This window comes from Sus scrofa, chromosome 15 (assembly GCF_000003025.6).
Source record: "Sus scrofa isolate TJ Tabasco breed Duroc chromosome 15, Sscrofa11.1, whole genome shotgun sequence".
NCBI lineage: Eukaryota > Metazoa > Chordata > Mammalia > Artiodactyla > Suidae > Sus > Sus scrofa.
The window spans coordinates 83,381,177-83,405,750 of record NC_010457.5 but is presented as its reverse complement, the minus strand read 5'-3'; the positions used below and the strand labels follow the sequence as shown (position 1 = coordinate 83,405,750).

At 42.0% G+C, this 24,574-nt stretch overlaps 1 protein-coding gene across 2 annotated transcripts in view; it reads left to right on the top strand.

The window, feature by feature from the left end:
- The window catches only part of PDE11A (phosphodiesterase 11A), a 418,185-nt gene that overhangs the window by 378,516 nt on the left and 15,095 nt on the right, over positions 1 to 24,574 (top strand). For both annotated transcript variants that reach the window (XM_021076417.1, XM_021076416.1), the window contains exons 18-19: positions 5,348 to 5,422; positions 10,082 to 10,165. In XM_021076417.1, the coding sequence (XP_020932076.1) occupies positions 5,348 to 5,422; positions 10,082 to 10,165 (159 nt within the window). The remainder of the gene's footprint in view (positions 1 to 5,347; positions 5,423 to 10,081; positions 10,166 to 24,574) is intronic.

Below are 24,574 nucleotides of genomic sequence, written 5' to 3'. Positions count from 1 at the left end.
AAAGGATACATTCATATAATAATAAAAAACAAATATTTACCAACCAAATAACTAATGTTAATGTTATACCAACCAAATAACTAATGTTAATGTTATAAGTATTATCTCACTTAATCTTCAAAAACCCCCTTTTGAGGTAGGTATAGCTACTGTTGTAGGCTAAATAATGGTAACCTCAAGGTATCAGGTTCTAGTCCCTAGAACCTGTAAAGGTTACCTTAGAAGGAAAAGGGGTCTTTGCAGATGTGATTAAGGGCCATCATAATCATCATTATTAGCCTGAATTATCCAGGTGGGCCCTAAATTCAGTCCCGAGTATCCTTACAAGAGAGAGGCACGGGGGAGGCATTCAGAAGAGGAGAAGGTGATATGAAGACAAGGCAGAGACTAGAGTGATGTGGTCCCAGGCAAAGGGATGCTGAAAGCCACCAGAAATGAAGCAGCAAAGTACAGATTCTCCCCTAGAGCCTCCAGAGGAAGTGTGGACCTGCCAACAACTTGAGTTCTGTCCAGTGAATTGATATTGAACTCCTGGCTTCCAGAACCATGAGAGAATACATTTCAATTGCTTTAAGCCACCAAGTTTGTGGTAATTTATAGCAGCCTTAGGAAACTAATACAGTGATCATTACTATTTCACCAGTGGGACAAATGAAGCTTAGAAGGGCTCAGTAGCTTGAGGTCATACAGCTAGTAAGTGGTGGAGCTGGGTATTCAAATCCTAGCAGATTAGGTTCCAAAGCTTTCATTCTTAACAGTGTTTTATGCTTTCTGACACAGGAGGCATTGATCAGCATTTTCAAATGATGCAAGTGTCTTGGCAGAATGGGCTTTGTTATCACTAAGCTCAAAATCTCAGCGGCTTAAACCCACAAATCACTTGGAGGCCTGTGCCTCCAGGGTTGGCTGGGGCCTCTTTGTCCTTATTCTGGACTCGGGCTGAAGGAGCAGCCACTATCTGGATCATTCCAGCAGAGGCCCTGGGTGGGTCTTCCACTGGCAATTAAACCCCACTCCCTGCAATTCATTGGCCAGCTTGCTAGAAGATCCCACCCAGCCAGGAAGGGCCATCCTTCCACGTGCCCAGAAATAGCTCTGGAAAATATGATTACCAGAGTTTGCCCTTCTAACCATCAAAAATGTGATTCACTCTCCTTCCTACAGGCAAAATAGCCTCCCTGCAAAGGAGATGACCCAAATAGCTCATCAGGGGTATCAAGCTCAAAGTCCAGGATATCTGGGCAATATGTGCTAATCTCTACAGCAGGTCTAGATGCACACTAAAGACTTACACACCTCCAAAATGCAGCACATAACGCACACCCACACCACAAGATACCCATTTTGACACTTCCATTCAGAAAGAGAAGAGATGGCAAGGTTTGGCAGTTAGGGGGCCACAGCAATTCCAAAATCCCACTGGGCATTCTGTGAGAAGAGCCTCTACTCTGTGGTGGGCCCCCTACTTGGGGAGATGCTTCCCAATTCATGATTTTCCATGGTCTTTAGAGGTACCCTGGTAAATGATTCCTTTTCCATTATCCTCCTTGGCTAAGGATACTCGGAGGCCAGCGGGCTTTCTCAGCCTGCTTCCTCCTAGAGAAAGTTGAGGGCCCAAGGCTTGTTTTAAGCAGTAACAGGCTTGTGGGGTTTTTGACACCAAAACCCTCCTAACCATCTAGTCAACTTCCTAGGTCTTTGATCCTAGTCATGTCCATTTGCCAATAACCACAGCCACAGTTTGATTCTATGCAAAATTCTTAGATCCTGCTCAATGTCTTTGCTTCCTTATATTCAGAAACAAAGAAATATAGCATATATTAATCTTTCTCTTTCATGAGCTAATTTCCAGTGCTTTGGGCCCAACAGGTGCCAGTAGGAGAACCAAGTAGTTAAATCATTTCTCTGAGCCATTTTATCTAACTGAAAGGAGATAAAATGTGTGGGTCAGAGTTTTTAACTGTGTGTGCACTGGCCACACTTTTGATTTGATTCTTGTTGCAAGGCTGTCTTGATTGGCCTCTGTCATTCAAAATGACACAGCTTGGGGTTAGGAAGCAGTTTCATGTTCTATCCTACAGGACCCTGAATTGGTGACTTTATTTCCTTTCATTCCTGGCTATACACCTGCCAGTGCTTTTCTGAGCTCACTTCTTATAATACCTAGCAAAACAGTCAGTAGCAACCATCACAAGCTATTATCTTTGTTTTCCAATCTCTTCCCCAAGGCTGTAAGTTCATTAGATACTTTATCTGCTTAATTTCCATGAGAAGTATACAAAATATTTCGCCACTGTGCAACACGGATCATCCTTCTTAACAGCTTTAACAACTATTGCCTCCCTGTTTTATACCTGGCTCCCAAGTTAATGTCAGATATTTTTTGGGTCTTTTCCTTTCTTTCTTTTCTTTCCTTAATTTCCTTTCCCTTTCTCTCTTTCTTCCTCCCTGTCTTCCTTTTTACCAGTAGCACCTGACTTCCATACCAATTTGGGTGCTAGTCAAGGCTAAGCCAGGCTTTGCTGCAATAACAAATATTTTCTCAACTTTCAGTTGTTTAACACAAATACAAGTTCATATCTGGCTCACCTCACAGTTCAATGCAGGTGATGCAGTTTTCCTCTAGACTCTGTTCCAATAAAGAGCTCTCTTCCATGACAGCCTTAGTTTTCACTTCAGTGTGACATGCTTGACATTTCATAAAGCAGGTTGTGGTGAAGGATCTGTGTGGTTGCGTGGCTTCTCTCTCCTTATCTGCAAACCCTTCCCTTCCCCAGGGTGGGGAGGCCTCCCTTACAGTAAAGTTGGGGAATAAACTGCAGAGAAGATGTAGGTGCTCTTCCAGGTGTTGGGGACAAATGTAGTACTGGGAGTGGCCCCTGCGATGGGAGCGGAAGGTGGTGGAGAGTAGGGGCAAGTTAGGGAGACTGGGGCAAAAGAGAGAGGACTAAAAAGGGGTGGATGAGGGATGTTGTGCCAGGGCCTTCAGGACCCCAGTGAAATGCATGTCACAACTAAAGGAGCAGCAGCACACTTGGGAGCCAGAAAGTGACAGGACAAAGTGCTTGAGAGCAAAAAAAATTTCTGCATGGAGATTCTAGATCAAAGAGGCCCAATGGCTACTTGTAGGGGGTCTTCTTGGTCACTGATTATAACTTTTATTTTAAATAAATATTTTATTTTTAGGATTTGAGCTTCTGCTGATTGATACAGAAACTCATGGCATCAGAGAAATAAAGCACAAAACTATCTTTTTCCAAATGTTTCCATCAGAAATCTTGTCACAACTCTAAACTGTAGATCTCATTTGTGTTTGTATCCAGATTGAATAGGTTAGGTATTTTCAAAAACATACTCAGTTCTAATAGGGTTTTGAGAAACAGTTGGACAAGAACAATAGAAACTTCTTTTAAAAATATAAATATATTTCCAATTTCCTGGATGTTGATTTTTTTTTACTTCCTTTTAAAAATGTTTTTTCACTGGTGTCTATTTCCCTTTGCCTTCCTTATGCACATGGCTAAGCATGTGGGTTCCCCCTGTGATCCCCCAAGGCCTGATTAGCATCTCAATTTCCTTCTTTAATAAAAAATTCAGTCAGGACCACTTAATTGTCCTGATTGGGTTTTTAAGTACAAATGAAAGAGCGATACAAGTTGAGCTGTGAAAGAAACACAGGGGAAATACCCAAGACCACTGTAGAAAGCTCAAGGACAGGATTTTGTTTTAATTTCTTTGCTTTCCAGGGGCTACCAACCTCTGCAGGACTCTCTCCTTGGGGTGACCTGATGTGCACACGTGCACTTTTTAGCGCAAAAGACCTACCTCAGAGGAGGCGGAGGGAGAGTTCTGGGAAGGGAATAATGAGGCCAGGTCCTGAGGGGACCATTTATTCTTTTAAGGAAGGCCAGAGACCAACGAGAGAGGCCTGGAGTGCTACTATGAAAGGCAGTGGCAGAAACTGGAGACAGAGGAGTGAGGCAGTTCCAACTAATTTTATGCTGTTGAATTTTTTAAATTTTTAAAATCTGAACTATTTCTTATTAAATGACTGTATACTTGCTACTCTCAGATGTGTGTGTCTGTGTATGTGTGTGTAAGACACTTTTTAAGTTTTATCAGTGGTTATGATTTATCATTGACAAAAATCTCTTGAGAGATGTACTTAGGTAAATTTTCTTGATTCTCTGCACTTGGCCAAAATTAAACCAAAATTAAACATTGCCAGACCTAAGAACCTCATCTTTATAAGTGCCTGGAATAGAAATTAAACCAAAATTAAACCAAAATGGAATAGAAATTAAGCCAAAATTAAACCAAAATTAAACTTTGCCAGACCTAAGAACTCATCTTTATAAGAGCCAGGAATAGAGAAAAAATTAGTCTGGGGAATCCAGATCTTCTTGCTGTCTAGGCTTTGTTTTCTGCTCTTCCAACATTTTGTAAATCCAGCTAGTTCATCTCAGATTTCCTAGCTGCACACCAGAGTGTGGTTGAAAATACTGTTCGGCACTAACCTGTTATATCAGTTTGCATCCCATAAAGCTATCCTTAGAACCACAGGGCTTGGGAAGAAAAAAAAAATCTGTAAGCTTCACTGTGATCAGTAGCTTCTGATTAACCACACTAATGGACGAAAAGTAGAAAAAAAAAATTTGTCCTTACTTTGGAAAAAACTCTGTGGTTTGGGGTAGAACAGCTATTCCATTGTGCTTGTACCAACTGTATCATAGCATGCTGGAAATGGAATGATCAGTGACTCTAGCATTAGTCCTGTCCTTTGACTGATTGCTACTTTGGGAAGCAAAGTGTGGGCCCTGGGGTTTTCCCTTCCAGAGTGCACACAAATACCGGTAGGGTGCCGTGGCTAAGGAGTTTTTGTGACAGCAAGATGAAACAAAGCTAACATAAAAAGCATGCAACAAAGCAAAGAATCTACATAAAAACAACCAAAAGTTGGCTGAGTTATTATTACAAATATAATAATATATTGTAATAACATCAGTCATTATTAAGCCATTATTTGTTTCATTTATCTGGATAAGGACATTTCCTACTTTGAAGGTGGCAACCTCATGCCTCATCCCGGATATGTAAGCACTACAACTCCACTTCAATAAAAATAAACAAAAATACATTGCACAACTTTTTCTGATTAAAAGAAAATCAGTTCCATCGATTAAATCCTGAAATACCTTCAAACACAAAAGGTTAATGTACTTCCTCATAAGCTTTTTAAATGATTGTCTGCCTTGAAGACAACTGCCCTACACATAAGCCTGAAATATCGTCTGAGTCTCATGATAAATTACACATACCCATTGATTAAAATATTTCTATGTTTCAGGTGGCTGAACTTGTAACCAGTGAGTTCTTTGAGCAAGGAGATCGGGAGAGAGCAGAACTCAAACTCACTCCTTCAGTAAGTTCATCCTTTTCTCTTTTCTTTTTTTTTTTTTTTTAAGGGCTGCACCTAAGGCATAGGGAGGTTCCCAGGGTAGGGGTCAAATTGGAGCTGTAGCTGCTGGCCTATACCACAGCCACCGCAACTTGGGATTTGAGCTGTGTCTGTGACCTACACCACAGCTCTCGGCAATGCTGGATCCCCAACCCACTGAGCGAGGCCAGGGATTGAACCCGCATCCTCATGGTTCCTAGTCGGATTTGTTTCCACTGCGCCACAGTGGGAACTCCAGTTCCTCCTTTTCTTATGATATATTTACTCTTTTGAGTGACATTTTCAAAAATAACTTCACACTTCGAAAATGGGAAAGACTGAAAATGGATTTAAGAAAGTACTTCTGAGAGTTGAAAACTTTAATTGAACCTAGATGCCAAACACTCTTATTCCCAGGTTTCTGATTAAGAAAGCTGATCTATTAAACAAGCATTTCCTGTACTCTGACAGTGGCTGGTGCAAGCAGGCACAAGAGGGGACTGCAGAGTGGCATCTGAATAACTCAAAACTCGGGGCTGGTGTTTTCTTTATAGTAGATGGTCGCTTTGGAACAGAAATACAGAAAAGAATTAAAGGCAAGCTGTCCAGCCTTGAGGAGCTAGAACAGGCAGGTGCAGTAAATAATGGATATTCTGGATTTTATTTTCCAATTTTGAACTTTCCAAAATCCCCAAAACAAATCATTTCAAGTCTCTGTTTCTTTTCTTGCAAAGTGAACAGTTGCACCTGGAGGACTAGGTTCTGCTGATTGAAACACTATTTCTATTGGACTCATCCATTCAGTTATTATTTGAGGCTTACTTTACCATAGGCTAAGGATGATGCAGTTTTTACTCACTGGGAGACAATGATATAAATGCCTTGGTCACCACCCTCAAGGAGGGGACGCTCTCCTTATTCTTACTAAATGGATAGCTAAAAACATACCCCTCCAATGACTCTAAGAATGGTGCAGAGTATTTTAAAGTCTGCCACAACCCAAAAGATTCAATGAAGGTCAAGGAATGTGTCAGGTGTCAAGAATGTCTGGGTTTTTTTGTTTTTTGTTTTTAAAAAGGGTCTGTTTTTGAGGATGCAGATCAACTCAGTTTTGAATATTTGCAGGTATTTATAAGATCTTCAAGTTTTAAAGCACCTTTCTTTGCTGACATTGAAAAACAAGGAAAAGTGGCAGAACTAGCTCCTGATCTAAATAGGTTCACCCATTTAAAGTCAGAACTCCAGTCTTACTAATTTTGATTATTCTTTATTTGTTGTTTATCTGTAAAAGATCAGAAGACTATATAGGTTAAAACACTCATCAATTATTTTAGCTTCCAAGCGACATCTATTTATACTGTTTGCAAAACATCCCTTTGTTCTTTTTTTAGTGGTGTCACCAAATTTGGTTATAAAACTGAAGATACTAGATTGGAATACACGGTTAATGTGTAAAACGTAGTACAACCCAAATTTCTGGCAGCTATTTGTATTTCTATTTTCAAATGAAAACTTTCCACTTTTTTGAAAAACTGTTTCAGAGGCATCCTCTGAACGGCTTACAAGGCAGCAGCACCACAGGCCATTTAATTAAATGGAAAATATGAGTCACTTGCCAGCATTGGTGAGCTGGCAGGTGCAGTGGTGCAGCACTAAGGAACTTCTGTAGGCGCAGGTAAGGGATTTTCTGAAGACATAAGTGAAATTATGGAATCATAGCCATTGTACTGCTTTCTCCCCACAAAAGCCCACTTAACACGGCTGATGACCATCACCTCAGGAGGGACCTGGTTGCTGTGGCAGGGGTATCCCACTTTAGCGCTTCTCCAGAAATGTCTGGAAATGCACACACCCAGATCTGACACACTTTATGTCCATTATTCCTTGATATTTAGGAATGAAATTGTCCAAGAGCCCTTTCAGGTGTCATAGTCCTAAAGGTCATAAGAGTAACTTCATGAAGATGAAGGCTAATCTGGGCTAAAGCCAGATTAATGCTGGAAACAATGAATTAGTTCAAAGAACATACTTGAATCCCTTCAAGTAGCTAGCATGAAGCTGGACATAGCATATCCAGCCATGAGCAAGGTACCGTATTCCCTGCCTTCAAGAAGCTAATCAACTGGTGGGAAATATACCATTAAGTAAATAATCACTAGTAATCAATTATAAGATGCAAAATACTGTAAAGAGGAGTTCCCATTGTGGCACAGAGGAAATGAATCCAACTAGGAACCATGAGGTTGCAGGTTCAATCCCTGGCCTTGCTCATAGGGTTAAGGATCTGGCATTGCCGTGACCTGTGGTATAGGTCACAGACACAGCTCGGATCTGGCATTGCTGTGGCTCTGGTGTAGGCCAGCAGCTACAGCTCCCATTAGACCCCTAACCTGGGAACCTCCATATGCCACAGGTGCGGCCTAAAAAGACCAAAAAAAAAAAAAAAAAAAAAAGGTAGTGAAAAGACAACCCACAGAATGGGAGAAATTATTTGGAAAGTGTAGATCTGATATGGGCCTAATATCTAAAATATGTAAAAACTATTGCTACTCAACAATAGAAAGACAAATAACCTAATTTATTACATGGGTAAAGGATCTAAATAGAGATTTCTTCAAGGAATATATATAATTGGCCAAGAAGCACACGGGAGAAAAAAAAGTTCAAAATCACTAGTCATCGGAAATACAAATCAAAACCACAGTGAGATATGACTTCACACCCACTAAGATGATTATAATCTAAAAGATGATAGCAAGAGTTGGCAAGGATGTAGAGAAATTGAAACTTTGTACATTGCTGGTGAGATTATAAAATGATGCAGCCGCTTTGGAAAAAAGTTCAGCAATTCCTCAAAACATTAAACGTTAGCGTTACCATATGGCCAGCAATCCTACCTCTAGGTATACCTCAAGAGAAATGAAAACATACATCCATACAAAACCTGTACATGAATGTTTGTAGTGGCATTATTCACAACACCCAAAAAGTGGAAACGACCAGAATGTCCATCTGCTGACGAAAAGGTAACCAAAATCTGGTATATCTATACAGGGGAATGACATTTTGTCAGTAAAAATGAGTGAAGTGCCAACGCATGCATACAGGGGTAAACCTTGAAAACATTATTCTGAGGGAAAGAAGCCAATCACAAGGGACCACATATGATATGATTCCATTTATATGACATGTGCAGAATAAGCAAGTCTGTAGAGACAGCAGGTGGGGGATTTGGGGAAGAATGAAGAGCTACTACTGATTGGTATGTGATTTTCTTGGGGTGATAAAAAAAATGTTCTAAAATTGACTATGGTTATGTTTCACAGCTAACTGTGAATATATAAAAACCAGTGAATTAAAAAAAAATTATGCACCAGAAACAGAGTAATTAAATTAATATGAAAATTTCAGATAGCCATGAGAGCTATAGTGAGGATAAAACAGAATAATATTTTTAAAGGAACATTTTGGACCAAGATTCATGCAGTTCACAAGAACCAGCCTTTCCTCCAGCGCATTTCACGGTCTTTTCTAAATGTCTAGTCCTCTTTCCTGATACCTATATTTCACATTGCAAGACAAGGATGAGCAGAGCCTACGGGAGATAGTGATCTTCTCCCTAACTTGGAGATCTTTTCCTGGGCAATGCACTTCTATCTTGTGAGCCGCTGCAGCTAGTGATTTTGGCCCCACCCACTCCCACCCTCCTTCCTAAGTCTGGCAGATGCAGGATTTTTCAACATACCTGGATCCAGGGGATGTCTTGAATTTGCCCTCATGACCTATGTGAATGAACAGCAAAATGATGTGGATGCCACATTTTATTTAGAGGAAAGACAAAACCTGCTTTAAGACAGTAAGGCAGAGCAGGCTTGCTTCTTAGAGCCTGGCCTTACTCCTTAAGGACAAAGAGAGGGACATTCTCACTGGAGTAGGGCTGGCAGAGTTTTTTTCAAGGGATCCATCAATTCCAATGGATTGTCTCTCTTTTCATGTCTGCCCAATAGAAATGTCACTTCTTTTTCTCAAAAATAGATATCAAAATTTTCTAAACATTATAAAATCAGAAAGTTTAAAGGCTGGGAATGAGGAGGGAATCAGTACCTCCCCCATCATCCATCCAATGATAGATTAAAAATTTAGGACAGAACCTAAATTAAAGATTTAATGACAGGACCTTACTAAAAAACACAAAAGTGCCCCACCCTGAAAATTAATACATAGTTTCTATTTAAAATAAAGTTGCTTTTAAGGATCTTTTCCAATTGATCCCACCCTCTCTTGCTATAAAAACAAAAGCCTGCCCTATTTTTGTGGCAATAAAACACTTCCTCTTCTTTTGACTACCCAATTCCCAGGACTTGATGACTTGATTTAGTGGCAGTTACCTGTATCTAGAGACAGATTTTGGCCCCAAGGAGTTGTGTGCTATAAAGTTCAAATAAATTCGCTTACAAATCTCATAAAAAGAGGTGAAAATACTTTATTTCTCATCATAGATAAAGGCAAAGAAAGTACGTGTAAAGATTGATTGTGATTTGTGAAGTGTTCAGTTGGTAAAAATCGGATCATCATGGCAAAGTGTTTGACAAAGTGCTGAAAGACTCCAGTGTAATAAAGCAAGCTTCTCCTCCCCCATTCTAGGCTATTTTTGATCGAAACCGGAAGGATGAGCTGCCTCGGTTGCAACTGGAGTGGATTGATAGCATCTGCATGCCTTTGTATCAGGTAAGCATGATTCAGAAGGGTTTGTGTGTCTGGACCAAGCCAGGAAAGAAGAATGTATGTGCTTCATTTTCAGAAGTTCTAGTTTCAGGACATCCTTCCAGCTTTGTATGTTGCCAGGAACACCAGTTACAGTTAGTTTCTCTCGCCTCAGATTTCTTTTCTTTTTTCTTTTTGGGCCACACCTGCAGCACATGGAGTTCCCAGGCTAGGGGTCGAATCGGAGGTGTAGCTACTGGCCTACGCCACACCACAGCAACTCGGGATCCGGGCCTAGTCTCCAACCTACACCACAGCTCATGGCAATGCTGGATCCTTGATCCAATGAGCGGAGCCAGGGATCAAACACACGTCCTCATGGATCCTAGTCAGGTTCAGGTTTGTTTCCACTGCGCCACAACAGAACTCCCTCTCCTTGGATTTCTAATGGTTCCCCTGAGAAGAGTTGGTACTTAGAGGCCAGAGACCTGATTCTCCTTCTAGAACATAATCTCCCTGGGCCTCAACTCCATCTATAAACCAGGGACAATAATATTTTATCTCAGCATTTCCTGAGCTGTTCCCCATGGAACATGTGTATCCAGCCATAGCCTGGTAGGTATCTTTTCAAAAAGAGTTCTCAGGCCCAATAATTAGGGAACCTCTTGTGCACATTGAAATAAATACTGACGGCTCAGAGAAGTCCAGGAGAGAAGCGTGTTTAACATGATTAACTCTGAATTTGTCAAATGTTTAACCATGGAAATCTCTGTCAGTTTTTGTTTTTTGTGTTGTTGGTTTTTTTTACAATTTTTCTTTCACTTTTATTAATATCTTGTGAGACAGAGAGTTCCGTGAAACATGGCCTTCTGCTCTGACCCATGGTCTGGGCCATCGGGTGTTGAAAAGCACCTTCCGTCTATAACATCCATTTCTGTCTGAGCCACACAAGGGGCACTCACGGCTTCTATGTAACTCCATTAAGAACTCAGTATTATGGAGTTCCTGTCGTGGAGCAGTGGAAATGAATCTGACTAGGAACCATGAGGTTGTGGGTTTGATCCCTGGCCTCGCTCAGTGGGTTAAGGACCTGGCGTTGCCGTGAGCTGTGGTGTAGGTTGCGGCTCGGATCCCACATTGCTGAGGCTCTGGCGTAGGCTGGCAGCTACAGCTCAGATTAGACCCCATATGCTGCGGGTGCGGCCTTAGAAAAGACAAAAACAAACAAACAAAACCAATGCTTTTAAACTTAAGTTTTCAACTGTTGATTCAATAGTTTAGAGCTAGTTACCTCCCTTCTCCACCTCCCCTCCAAGGGCTGACTTATAAAAAAATTAATGATGCTCCCACCAAATTGCATTGTGTCTCTCTCATCTATAGCCTTGTTTTTGGTGTAGCAGCTTTCCACTGCCTCACTTCACCTCTGCTAGATATTCTTCCCAATCTTTTCTTACTAAACCAACAGGCAAAACATGGCATCTATAGAGAAATGTGGAAGGAGCCGTTTATAAAAGTTTGTATTCATACCTGCTGCTGTATCTTCTCAGGGGACAGAGTGAAAATTCATGCTCTTTTTTTAAAAATTTCTTATCACTTATTTTTTTTAAATCTCACAGATTTCATTTATGAATGCTTTATAATGTATATGTTATATGTTGCAAATTTATATAACTTTGAAATCAACATTTCAAAAAGCCCTCAAACTGAAACCTTGTAGAATGACTTCAAGTATGCTCCCTGAGAGTCCCCATTTTGTCCTATCTCCACTGGTTGGGTGTTTTTTGTTACTTAACCGAAAAATCTCACTTTAACTGTTGGTGATCCAGAATGGAAATGGAATCAGTCAGTGGGCAGAAGTCATCATCAGTCCAAAGAGAAAATCTTGAGGAAATGATTTGCCAAGCAATGCAGGTCCCTGATGCAACATTGGTCAATGAAGCAAAATGTCTCCAGAAACTCAGGTTGTTGCCAAACAGTCGGTTTGGAGTTTTTCATGGGCAAGTGCAACAATACAGGGTCTGAGAGGATAGAGGCAAATGGGAAAGTATGCAGGTAGCAAGAATCCCAAACTGTGGGAGAGGATAGGAGCATAAGAATCCAAAGTGGCTTTGCTAAGTCAGTCTGAGCAGCGGGCAAAAGGATACAGAACAGTAGCTATGAGACCAAAAAAAAATGTCCTTTTAATGGCCAGGGCCCTGCACCCATGTGGGACAGGTTGGGGTGGCAAGAAACCTCATGCAGAGCCTGAAGCAAACAGATTCATACATTGTGATCGGGCACCTCCTCGTAGGCAGAGCAGTGTGGAGAGATGTGGTCCAGCAAAGGGAGAAGCCAACCAAAGGCGTGGCGTGGCCGAGGCTGCTGGGTACAGCCCAGGTCAGGACGGGGCATGTGGAGGCGAGGGCAGAGGGGCCACGGGGCAGTAGATACACACATGGTTTTAGCGCAGCTTTTTGACTTCACTGACTTTCACTGGGTAAATTGGTTTCACTTCATGGGTTTGAGGGGGTTGTGCTTGGTCAAAACAGATCAAGCACTTTCCACTTTTGCTCCAGTTTGCTGAGTTTGATCTCTCCTCCAAGCAAAGGGTAGATTTTCAATACTTTCTGGTACATGAAGGGCTATTTATTTATGTGCCTATGTGAGAAACCACTAAAAGTACACCGGTACATTTTGGAAGCCCATTGCATTTAAAATTGAAACTCTTACCTCTGGGACAACTTCAGGTTCCACATTGTGCCTATGTTGAGGGAAAACAATGAGAACCCCTCAACCCTCTGGAATCTAGTCAATAAGAAGTTTCCTAAGTAATCTAGTGATTGACTCAAAGCGACTGACAAACCTAAAAAGGAGGGAAGGAACTGTCCCAGATCCCTGGATGGTTATATAGTAGAGAAATGTGACATGCTTACATACATGTGTTTGTATGTGAGTATATAATTCTCCAGAACTTGCTCATCTTTTTAATCTTATGATGCCAAACTTTTCCTTGAAAAAAAGAAAGAAGACAGACAGACAGAAAGAAAGAAAGAAGGAAAGAAGGAAGGAAGGAAGGAAGGAAGGAAGGAGGGAAGGAGGGAAGGAAGAGAGAGAGAAAAAAGAGAAAGAAAGGAAAGAGAGAAGAAAGAACAAACGAAAAGAAAGGAAATGGTCCTAACAGGCAGAAGTCATGATTTATCTGTGACAGCATTTTAATCAGGAAGCATATAGGAAGCCGAGAGTGGGCAGGGAACCATCAAAGCGTGTTCCCCAAGAGAAGACTAAAGCCCTGGTTAGTTAGCTCTGTCCTAGCAGGGTATCTCGGAGGAATACATTGACATCTGATTCCCGTGCTTTCTGCTGTCTTTGCCCCCTGCTGGGGATCCATTAGCCTGCTGCTCAACATCTTTGGAGAAAGAAAAAACAGAAAGAATGAAGAGGGGGGGAAAAATCCAGACACCATCAAACTTTGAAGTCCTTGCTGCACCAGCCTTAGGGATAAACAGAAAACCTGATGTGGCAGCATCACACTGAGCCTGCCTTTGCAATAGCAGGCTGAGCTTTTGCCCTTTATCTTCATTCCCAACTTAATCAAACCTCAGTGCACCTAGAATTTCAATGATGCACAGAGACATTATAAATCTTCTGTTGGTTAAGGATTGGGGATTTAATTTTTATTATGAACATAATCAGAGTTTCAGCTCATCCCAGCCTGGCTCTTGATTTTGGAGTGTTTGACAGATAATGAAAAAGGGCTTGACCTGGATAGAATCTAGCCAGAATAGTTCTCTTTTGCCATTCAAAGAAGAGTTTGCCAAGAGTGTTGCCTCTTCATAAAAATGTTGTGGGGTTTCCACAACAGACAGGGCTTCCAATGTTGTGATTATTGTAACTTTTGACTTCTTTCTTGCCTTCAGTTGTAGTGGTCTTTTGGAAAATCCATTCCACCTGATGCAATTATTAATATGTTGTCTGGAAAGAAGGGAGGGAAAAATATTTAAAATACCATTTAAGTTGTAGAAACCAGGAGTTAGGATTGATAAACTGGAAAAGAAGTAAGGTGCTGCTCCAAGACAATTTTTCTGATACCAATAAAAGTACTTGAAAAACAACTCAACATTCCCTAGATAGGTCATATTTTGTGTTCAATTTTTTTAAAAAAAAGAAAAAGTGAGCTACAGAGTGACTGGTGAGACTCTAACATCATCGCCGCTTAAAAGCCTACAAGAAATGGAATGTGGGTAGAGAGGACAATTCATCACATACTTAAAAAAATAGGACACTATACAAATCAGTTTCCTATAAATGTTTCATCTACAACATTTAGTATTCCTGTGAATGAGAGAAGGAAATCATTGAGGCTACTTTCTTATCCGTCTTACAAAGAAGGGGACATATATGAAATGACGTCATATATAACTCTAGAAACACCAGAAGAAAGAAAAACAGAATGGAAGAGGGAGGAAAGGAAGGAAGGAAGAAAATAATTTCCTATATTCTCTATAATTTGTCTTTTTGGCTCCACCTTTTCCTGGTGATGGGTGGCCGAATTCAGGGACTGGTACTTAACAAAGTCTCTCACTTCCTTCTGGTTAAAACAAGTCCTTGGGAAGACGAAAGGTGAATTGTTCCCAATCAAAGCCATTTCTTCTCCCCAGCTGACATCTTGGTGCTAGGGGTGCTCACCTGTCCTTGTAACTGTTCTGTGACTCTGGGGAAAGGGACCCTGAGTATACCCTCTGCCTGTGGGATCCGGACTCAGCGTGATGCCAAGCTGGCCTCCAGGACAGTGGTGTGGGTGTGACAAGCACTTTGAGCAGACCCTGGTCTGCTCATGGCCAGGCTCTCATGGCCAGCTGCCACCAGCTTCCTGGTCAGTTCCCGTCACCTGGTTTTCACCCTGCTATCCACACAGCAGGACAGAGGGCAACAGCTTCTCCGCTTTCTAATATGTTGCCTGGGTAATGCCAACTTGTTCCAGGAAAGTTCTGTCATTTTCCTGATTTAGGCTCTGAGATTCAGAGACAAGCCTTCCCCTCACCCTCAGGGTTTGACCCCCAAGGAGCACAGAACTAAGACACTCACTTGTGATCTCAATCTCCCCTCCTCTCTCATTCCCTTTCTGTCTCTCCTCCTTCTTTCTCTCCTCCCCGCTCTCCCTACTTCCCCCCCCCCCCTTTCTCTAATACCCATAGTAGAAAGTTTTTGAATTTTCTTTTCCTAGTCTGATGGGGAGCCGCCTTATGTGGTCTCCTGTGTGTTCTCCACGCCAGAGCTTTGCAGTCAGACTTGATGATCTGATTTAGCCAGGCTTGGTTCTTAAGAGTTCTGGAATTTAGAAATCCCCTTTCTCACCACACAAATCTGGTCATGAGAGTTATTCTCTCTCAAAGCCTGATGACGGTGGTTTGCTGTTCCTCACTGGGAACCACCATTTGCCTGAAGGAGGAAAGCCTACTGAGCTAATGGGTGGGGAGCCACAGCATCACAATTCAAGCAGAGGAAAAACACTGGTTTAATATTTTCAAACTATTGCCCATGTTACATATACCATACCCAAGTCTGAGTGCTGGTAGTAAAACCTGTTCAAAATTTTCTAGGTACCAATAGCCAAATACAAATGGAAGAGAAATCTTAACTTCCCCCAATGTCATACCCTGTCTTCCAAACTTCTGCCAAAATGATTTTCCTTATTAAAAAAAAATCAGGAGTTCCCTTCATGGCTCAGCAGAAATGAATCTGACCAGTATCCATGAGGATGTAGGTTTCATCCCTGGCCTTGCTCAGTAGCATGTTAGGGATCCAGCGTTGCCATGAGCTTGCAGACAGGAGGCCGGGGGGTGGGCTTGGATCCCACGTTGCTGTGGCTGTGGTGTAGGCCGGCAGCTATAGCTCCGATTCGACCCCTAGCCTGGGAACTTCCATGTGCTGCAGGTGTAGCCCTAAAAAAAGACCAAGAAAAAAAGGCCAATAACAACAACAACAACAAATCAGATCATGGCATCTTAAAAACCTTGGGTTACTACCACCATCTATCAGATACCTTCCAGATTCCTGGGGTCAGCCCTCTCATTCTGAGGCCCCTGCCTCTCGGCCTCACCTCCTGACACCCATGCGCACCATGTGCCCCAAAGCACAGGACTCACAAGCCCTTTTGTCCGTCTTCCTTTGCCTTTGCTTATACCTTCCTCCCTCTTGTTTCTGCCTAGAAAAGGGCAACCGAAACCATCACCTCCTCTCTTCTGTAGCACTCTACCCATTTCTTCCAAACCACACATAACACTTTGTATTGTGGTTATCTTTCCGTCTATCTTTTCTGTTTCTCTTCCTGTTGGACTAGTTTCTTGGGACCAGCATATTCCTGGTACCCAGAACAGTACCTAGAACATTAAAAGTGATGTTGGTTGAATAAATGAAGAAATAGAAGAAAGAATCATGGGCTGCAGGACCACAGAACTAATAAGCAGTGGAATGTGCAAAATAAGGTTGTAATGTCATTTTAAATTATCACCTATAAATATATAAAACCTTTCATCAGAGTGTGCACTGTTATATTCCTGCCCATAATCTGAAGTATATGGCCTATATCTTTTTAGAAAGTAGTTTAGTTCTCATCATGGTTGAATTGGCCCTTAATTCTGGTGTAAAAAGACCAGTTTATAGCCATGAATTTTTTCAGGGCTTTGACTTTTTCAACTATCCAGCATTGGCAGAAAATATAGTCTTCTAGTTATTTTAATATTCAAGTTAATAAGGAGAGCTAACATATACACAGATTTCAAGAAATTATATATTGTGAACATCTGATTTCAAGAAATTACAATATAGTAAAACATATGAGGTTATCATGAATAAAATAGAGTTTTCTTTTGACTTAGAAGACTTTTCAGATCCTTCAGCGCCAAAGAGTTATCAATACAAACAAGAAATAATAATGTGCTCTGTAGGATGAAGTGCTGAATAGCAGAGAGGGCTCCTCAATAGCAAACCATTCAGGTTCATGGGGCTTCCTGCATCATGCATGATTTATGGCAGGTGAAAGCATCTCACACCCTTGGCTATAGCTCAGAGTTCTTCCTGAGTACCTGGCATGCCAGGCTGTTTAATTTTAGAGGGAATTTTTCACTTTTAAAAAATTAGTTAGGCTTGATAAAGCAACCAGCTTTGTGTACATTCTTGTAAATAAAATAGACTTTATTTCATGCAACTTTTAAAAAAACTATTTTTACATAGTAGGAATCCATTTCTATTTATATACACTTTATGAGCTCAAAACTGCCATCATGAATCTATATTAAAATGCTGGGATCTGGTAAAAAGAATTATACTCCCTAATAAGGCTTTTGAGGATAGAATTTAAGATAAGATCTATTTCTCCCTATTCAGCTGACCAGCATAAATAACTCTTTTAAAAGCAATTCTGCTTTGGAATCACAAAGCTAAAAATTATTTAATCCCAAGTCCATACAAGGCTTGGAATGCTGTCTTTACTTCAGTTACTTTCTAGTTCCTCTAGAAAGCATATTTTAAACACTGGCTTACCTCTGTTCTTGGCCTTCTCTCTGTGACTCTTTTCAGAAGAAAAAGGAGAGAAGGAAGGAAGGGAGGAGGAAAGAGGAGGGAAGGAGGGAGGAAGAGAGACGGAAAAAAACACATTTTTCACTAGGAAATGAATCAAGTCCTCTTTTAAAGATGATTTTTTGGGAGTGCCTGTTGTGACTCAAGCAGAAATGAATCTGACTAGTATCCATGAGGACGCAGGTTTGATCCCTGGCCTCAGCCAGTGGGTTAAGGATCTGGTGTTGCCGTGAGCTGTGGTGTAGGCTAGAAGGTGCAGCTCTGATTCGATCCCTAGCTGGGAACCTCCATATGCCTCGGGTGCAGACCTAAAAAGATTTAAAAAAAACAAAAAAAAGATGATTTTTTGCATTCTAATTGCTTCTCCAAAATTTCTGCAATTTAATGTTTATTTGGAAGGTCAGCATTGTTTTTGCTCCTGGGAAGTGAGGCATGAGATAAAACACTTTTATGGTGCTGTTGCCAAACAGAATCCTGTGGATTACTCCAGATGTTTCCTAAGAGAACTCAGGGAGTATCTGGGCCCTCAGCTATCACTACGCTTATATTTAGTTATCAAAGCTGCACCATAAAAATTTTAGATAAATCACTCAAGGCCCATTGCCTCATCTTCGCAAGCAGGTGCTAAATGACAGTGTGATTGGAGAGCAAGGTGCTCAGCCTCATGTACAATGAACATGGCGGCCCAACAGTTGAATCTGATAGCCAGAGTCTAAAGCAGAGTTAAAGACTTCTATTAGACTGAGTTTTTGGAAAAGAAGTTCAATATTAATATAAATAAGGGTACAAAGGTATCCTTATGCATACTTTTTCAGTAAGCAGATGTTTATTGAATATTAACTATAGTGGCCACTGGATAAGGGCTTATATTTTAAAGTTTATAAAGTGCTTTTACATACACAATTTAATTTGACTCTTAACTCTGTGAAGGAAGAAAATCCTTCATCCTGGATCCTGTAATGTCTAATGGTCTAAGTTGTATAGTATGAGGAAACTGAAACCTAAAGAAGCTAATGAGGAGTTCCCATCATGGAGCAGCGGAAACATATCCAACTAGAAACCATGAGGTGGCAGGTTTGATTCCTGGCCTTACTCAGTGGGTTAAGGATCCAGTGTTGCCGTGAGCTGTGGTGTAGGTTGCAGACGTGGCTCGGATTTGGCACTGCTGTGGATCTGGCATAGGCAATAGCAACAGCTCCGATTAGACCCCTAGCCTGGGAACCTCTATATGCCACGGGTGCGGCCCTAAAAGACAAAAGACAAAAAAAAAAAAAAAAAAAAAAAGAAGAAGATGAAGAAGCAGAAGCAGCAGCAGCAGCAGCAGCAACAGCAGCAGCTAATGGATTTAACCAAAATGAAGCAATTGGTACATAGAAGAACCAGAATTTCCAAGCCACATCCTCTCAGCCTTACTTTGCTTTTTCCCACTCCGCTGCCCTGAGAGAAAACACGTACAGAAGAGAAAACACGTACAGCCTCAGTGCCAGTCCATTTTATCAGCAGTGCTCTGCTTCTGTAAACCTCCCATTTACAAAATAAAGCTCTGAATTCTTCAGAGGGGAAGTTACTGGGGACCCAAGTAAAGATTCAGGGAGAGCAGTTCCTAGAGCTCCAAATGGGCTAATGGATTCTGTTCAGCTGGTTACTCACTAGAGAAGTACTTTCTCAGAAGGGTTGATGTCAAGCTGTCCTTGACCTAACACTTCCACCTGCAAATCAGTTGATGTTGCCAGTAAAAGATGGCAGATCGACCTCTCTAGTTTATTCCTTTATCCTTCTGAAAAGTCTATTAATAAAACAATGAAGGAATTTATTTAAAGATATAAACTTTCTTGGGAAACTGGAAGAGGCTGGAAGAGTTTTAAGGAGTAGGATAGAAAAGGCCTGCAGGGAGTTCCCCTCATGGCTCAGTGGTTAAAGAATCCGACTAGGAACCAAGAGGTTGAGGGTTCGATCCCTGGCCTTGCTCAGTGGGTTAAGGATCCGGCGTTGCCGTGAGATGTGGTGTAGGTTGCAGACGAGGCTCGGATCCCGCATTGCTGTGGCTCTGGGGGTAGGCCGGCAGCTATAGCTCTGATTAGACCCCTAGCCTGGGAACCTCCATATGCCTCGGAAGCGGCCCTAGAAAAGGCAAAAAAAAGAAAAAAGAAAGAAAAGGCCTGCAGTACTTTGAACAGCCTGGAAATAAGTATGTTAACAACTGAGAAGAAAATGAAGAGCACAGAAGAGAAAACACGTACAGCCTCAGATAATACCCCAGTCATCAAAAGCAGGTGGACTGTGGGGAGAAGGACGGACTCACATTCTCTTTTTCCTGTGATGCCCCTTCGTCCTGTCAGCCACATGCAAACGCCTTTCCACCCAGGTGCTTGAGAGGAGTCTGCTTTGGTTACTTAACATAAGGTCAAAACATCTCCACATCCCTAACATAATTTTCATGTTATCCTTTGAAATGGCAGCCAAGTATCAAAACAATGACATACTTTCTTCAGTCATCCCCTACTTTTTTTGGTTGTTTAGTTTTGTTTTTTTTACTAATTGAGATAACTCTGAAATGAGCACCTTCCAATATTTTATTGACTTATGAATCAATGCTATTAGGTGTGATTAGAAATAATAAATTGCAGAGTTCCCATCTTGGCACAGTGGAAACGAATCTGACTAGGAACCATGAGGTTTAGGATTCAACCCCTGGCCCCGCTCAGTGGGTTAAGGATCTGGTGTTGCCATGGCTGTGGTGTAGGCCGGCAGCTATAGCTCCAATTTGACCCTTAGCGTGGGAATCTCCATGTACCACGGGTGTGGCCCTAGAAAAGACAAAAAGACCAAAAAAAAAAAAAAAAGAAGAAGAAAAAGAAATAATAAACTGCATCTTTTTTGTCTTTTTAGGGCCGCACCTGCAGCAAATGGAAGTTCCCAGGCTAGGAGTCAAATTGGAGCTACAGCTGCCAGCCTACACCACAGCCACAGCAATGCAGAATCCAAGCCGTGTCTGTGACCTACACCAAAATTCATGGCAGTGCCAGATTCTTAACCCACTGAGTGAGGCCAGGGATCAAACCCACGTCCTCATGGATACTAGTTGGTTATTTACCACTGAGCCACAACAGGAACTCCTGCATCTCTTAAAAAAAAAAAAAAAAAAAAAAAGATATAAACACTCAAGGACAATAGAATGTGAGAGGACATAAGATATCCTCAAATATTGGAAGCTGGAAAGGAAGTAACGTCCCAGGATGTCTGCAGAAGGGGACACATAGCCTCAGAGAAAAGATCTGAATGTACTTGCACTTGGGAACCTCAGCGAAAGCCTCAGCTCCCTGCAGGACACCCAAAAATGAAGCCCCCTAGCAACATTCACAAACTCTCCTACTCCCCCACCCCACTTTACACACTGCCTGGAAAACATATTTCAGTGTCTTGTGCCTACATATATGCTAACAGATAAGGGCCACAGTATGTTGAGGAATGCCTCCAATAGGAAGGAATGGAAGCAAGTCAAAAAACTGAAGGAGAAAGGAGTTTGGAGCACAGGCTAAAGGCAGAAGACAAAAGACACCTTTAGGAGTTCCCTTGTGGTGCAGCGGGTTAGGATCCAGTGTTGTCTCTGTAGCAGCTCGGGTCACTGCTGAGGCGAAGATTGCATCCCCAGCCTGGGAACTTCCACGTGCCCCAGGTGTAGCCAAAAAAAAGGGGGAAAAAAAAAAGACAACTTTAAAAAAACTTCTAATATAAAAAAGACAAGAAATATGTTATAAAACAGCGCCAAATGCCTGGTATTATTCTTGTCTAATATATTTGGGGGGGTGGCTGCAGCTGTGGCATTCAAGGTTCCTGAGACTGGGATCAAACCTGGGCCACAGCAGTGACCGGTGACAACTCCAGATCCCTAACCACTGGGCCGCCATGGAACTCCTTGTCTGGTATTTTCTAGTTGTCTTGTCATAATTTTCCCCCTCCCCGGGTCCTCCTATACCAGAGGGTTCTCCTGACTCTGTGCCCACTGCCAGCTGCCTCCACTCAGCCCCTCATTATGCCCTGCAGCCCCTCCCCAGTTTCACATCTCGGGGTCCATCCTCCACCTTAACACCAGGGTTATCTTCCTAAAGCAGATCTGATTGTGAGTCCTTTAGACCCTCCCTCGCCATCAGAGAGGCAAAGAGCTAAGCTAGTGCTTTGGACCTTACCAGGGTCGCCTTCTCTCCTGCCTTGCTCTGTACCCTCTGCCCTTGCTGGCCACTAGCCATGTCCCATATTTCTCCCCCACTCATATTCCATGCCCTGTGCCTTTGCTCACATAGCTGTCCCTGCCAGGCCTGCCCTTCCCTCTTCTCCCCAGCAAATCCTACTCTGACTGTAGCAATCTGCTCAGAGGACAAGCTCCCTGTAAAACTTCAGTTTGCCTCCCAGGAGGTAGATATTCCAGCCTCCAGGACCCACTGCATTTTCCTTTATTAGCACATTATTCTTATTTGTGTTCCCGGTCTCTGTTCCTCGGCCACAATGGCCAGCACACACGGTGAGCCCCAACCTCTGCCCTCCCCCATGCTGGAGCAGTGGGGTCTGTAGGTTGTTACTCAGTTGCCATGAGACCCCCCCAGGACTGCCCCCCTTAGCAGCACAGCCCTCGTCGTGACAGGACGGGAAGTGTGTGGCAGCACGTAGCTGCTCGGAAGTTCTTATGTTTCCTTGGCATCCTGTGCCTTCAGCGTGCCCTGAAATGACCTTCCATTCCTGAGCTGCCCTGTGGCAGGCGTTAGCATTTCTGTCTTTATTTCACGGCTGAGGGACTAGGGAGGTTACACTGACTGCTCAGAATTGCCCCAGTGAATTGAGGGGAGTTTCAATGTATGAATGCCTCCTACCAGCAAAGGGATGGATAAACTATGGAACCATAAAATAACAGAAAAGGAAGAATGATTCTCCAAGTCCTTGACTTAACATGCTGCCTGTGATCTTAGTACTACAGATGGTCTGAACAGCTGAAACTGAAATATGACAAGAGAAGGAGCAGCAGAGACAGAGAAGAAGGCAGAGGGAATGAGAAAAGAGACCTAAGATAAGGCAATAAAGGCTGAGTGTGTTCATAAGCACCCTCTCCCAGATCCCTGCTCCTTGTTCATCAAAACTACTGCTCCTTATTATCCTCTGCTTTCTTTTCCTGGCGATCCCCACTGGCTTGCAGCTTTGACTGGAAGTAACTCCTACTCTGCTGTTTTTTAAAAGCGTTTGGCCTTACAAAGTGACTTTCTTCTTGGAGCAAATGGAAGTGATGATAGTTAATATCAACCTTTCCAAGAGTCTGAACGAAAGGTGATGGAGCAGGCGGAAATGCATTGGGAAAGTAAACATTATATACTAAAGCCCTCCATACCTGTGATGCATTATTCTTGTTATCATTAATATCATCTCTAAGCTTCAGTAGCCTCCTTGGGAAATTTAGATAATAAGTAGCCAAACTGCCTGTCTCACTAAGATGTAGTGAGTCTGTAACATATGCTGAGCACTTCCCATGTGCCAGGCACTAGACTGATTTTCCAAGCATTATGTGATTTAATCCTCTTAGCAATATCGAGTTAAATACTTCTGTCATCCCCCTTTCAGGTGTGAAAACTGAAGCTGGAGGGTTTAAAAACACACAAATATTAAGTGACAGAGCTTAGTTTTTTGTTTTTTGTTTTTTTTTCCCTGCCTTCAAATCCAGACTCCTAACCAGTAGAACCTACTGCTGCCTGAATTGATGTGTATTAACACATCAGGCATTAATGTTAATACAGACCTTATGTCCTTATTGGGGCACCTGAAACAGAAACATCGCAGAAGTGAAATACTGCAGTAGTAAAATAAATGTTCATCTAGAAGCAAGCTTGCAGATCATCTGTAGATGAGGAAAGTGAAACCCCAAAAAGTCACTTAAGGTGGCGAAACTCCTAGACTTTTGACCTTCTGTGTAGGCTTTCTCCCAATACTCCCTGTCATCTACGTATAAAATTTGAAGCATATTATCTCCAAGTTTTCAAAGCTATCCAGGCGGGAGGGATAGGGAAAACTATTTTGAACTCACAGAAAGCAGAAAGAAGTAGGGAGTTTGTTTTGAAGGACAGCGTGGTGAGCCAAGATGCCGCCAAGAGCAGGGGCAGTGAAATGAAAAGTCAGCAAACAAGGTAGAAAAGACAGCCCTGAGAGGGCCCGAGAAACCGAACAGAAAATCTGAAGGAAGATAAATGGATAATTTAACAGCCATTCAGTTTTTAAGAAAGACAAAGAACAAGCTACATTGCATCAGAAAAGGCCTAGAAATGATGATGGATGGGGCCCTTCAAATGAGTGGTGAACACAACAGAATCACAGTCGCCTGCGTGATTCCCAGCTGAGGGCAAATTTGAGGAACTAAATAAGGATATGAGACTGATACGGATTGAAGAGCTTTTCAAAATCTATTTAATGGCCAGTCAGGGGACATTGATCGCTTTTCAGAGGAAATGTTTAGGATCAATGAGGTAGTCGGCCCTTATTGGAATGTGGTGGGGGGGCACACCATGCATTAAGGTACTGAGGTAATTTTTGAATTATGGTGGCAAAGCACTAAATTGCTTTGATCTTTATGAAATAAGTATTTCTCTTTTTTATCCTTGTACTCCTAAGCTTTCTTTATAAACAGATGACTTGTTATTTAGTAATTCTAACATATGATCAAAGGTTGCTAGTTCCTTTATCAGTTCATGTTAAACTTTTAAATAAAATGTTTTATTGTTAGACAGTTTGTACATGCCCAGTGAACAAAATTCAAAGGATCTAAGTGGCACAAAAGCATTAGAGAAAAGTGGTCCTTTCACCCTCCTGTCCCCACCACCTCCCAGTTCCTCTCCCTCAGGG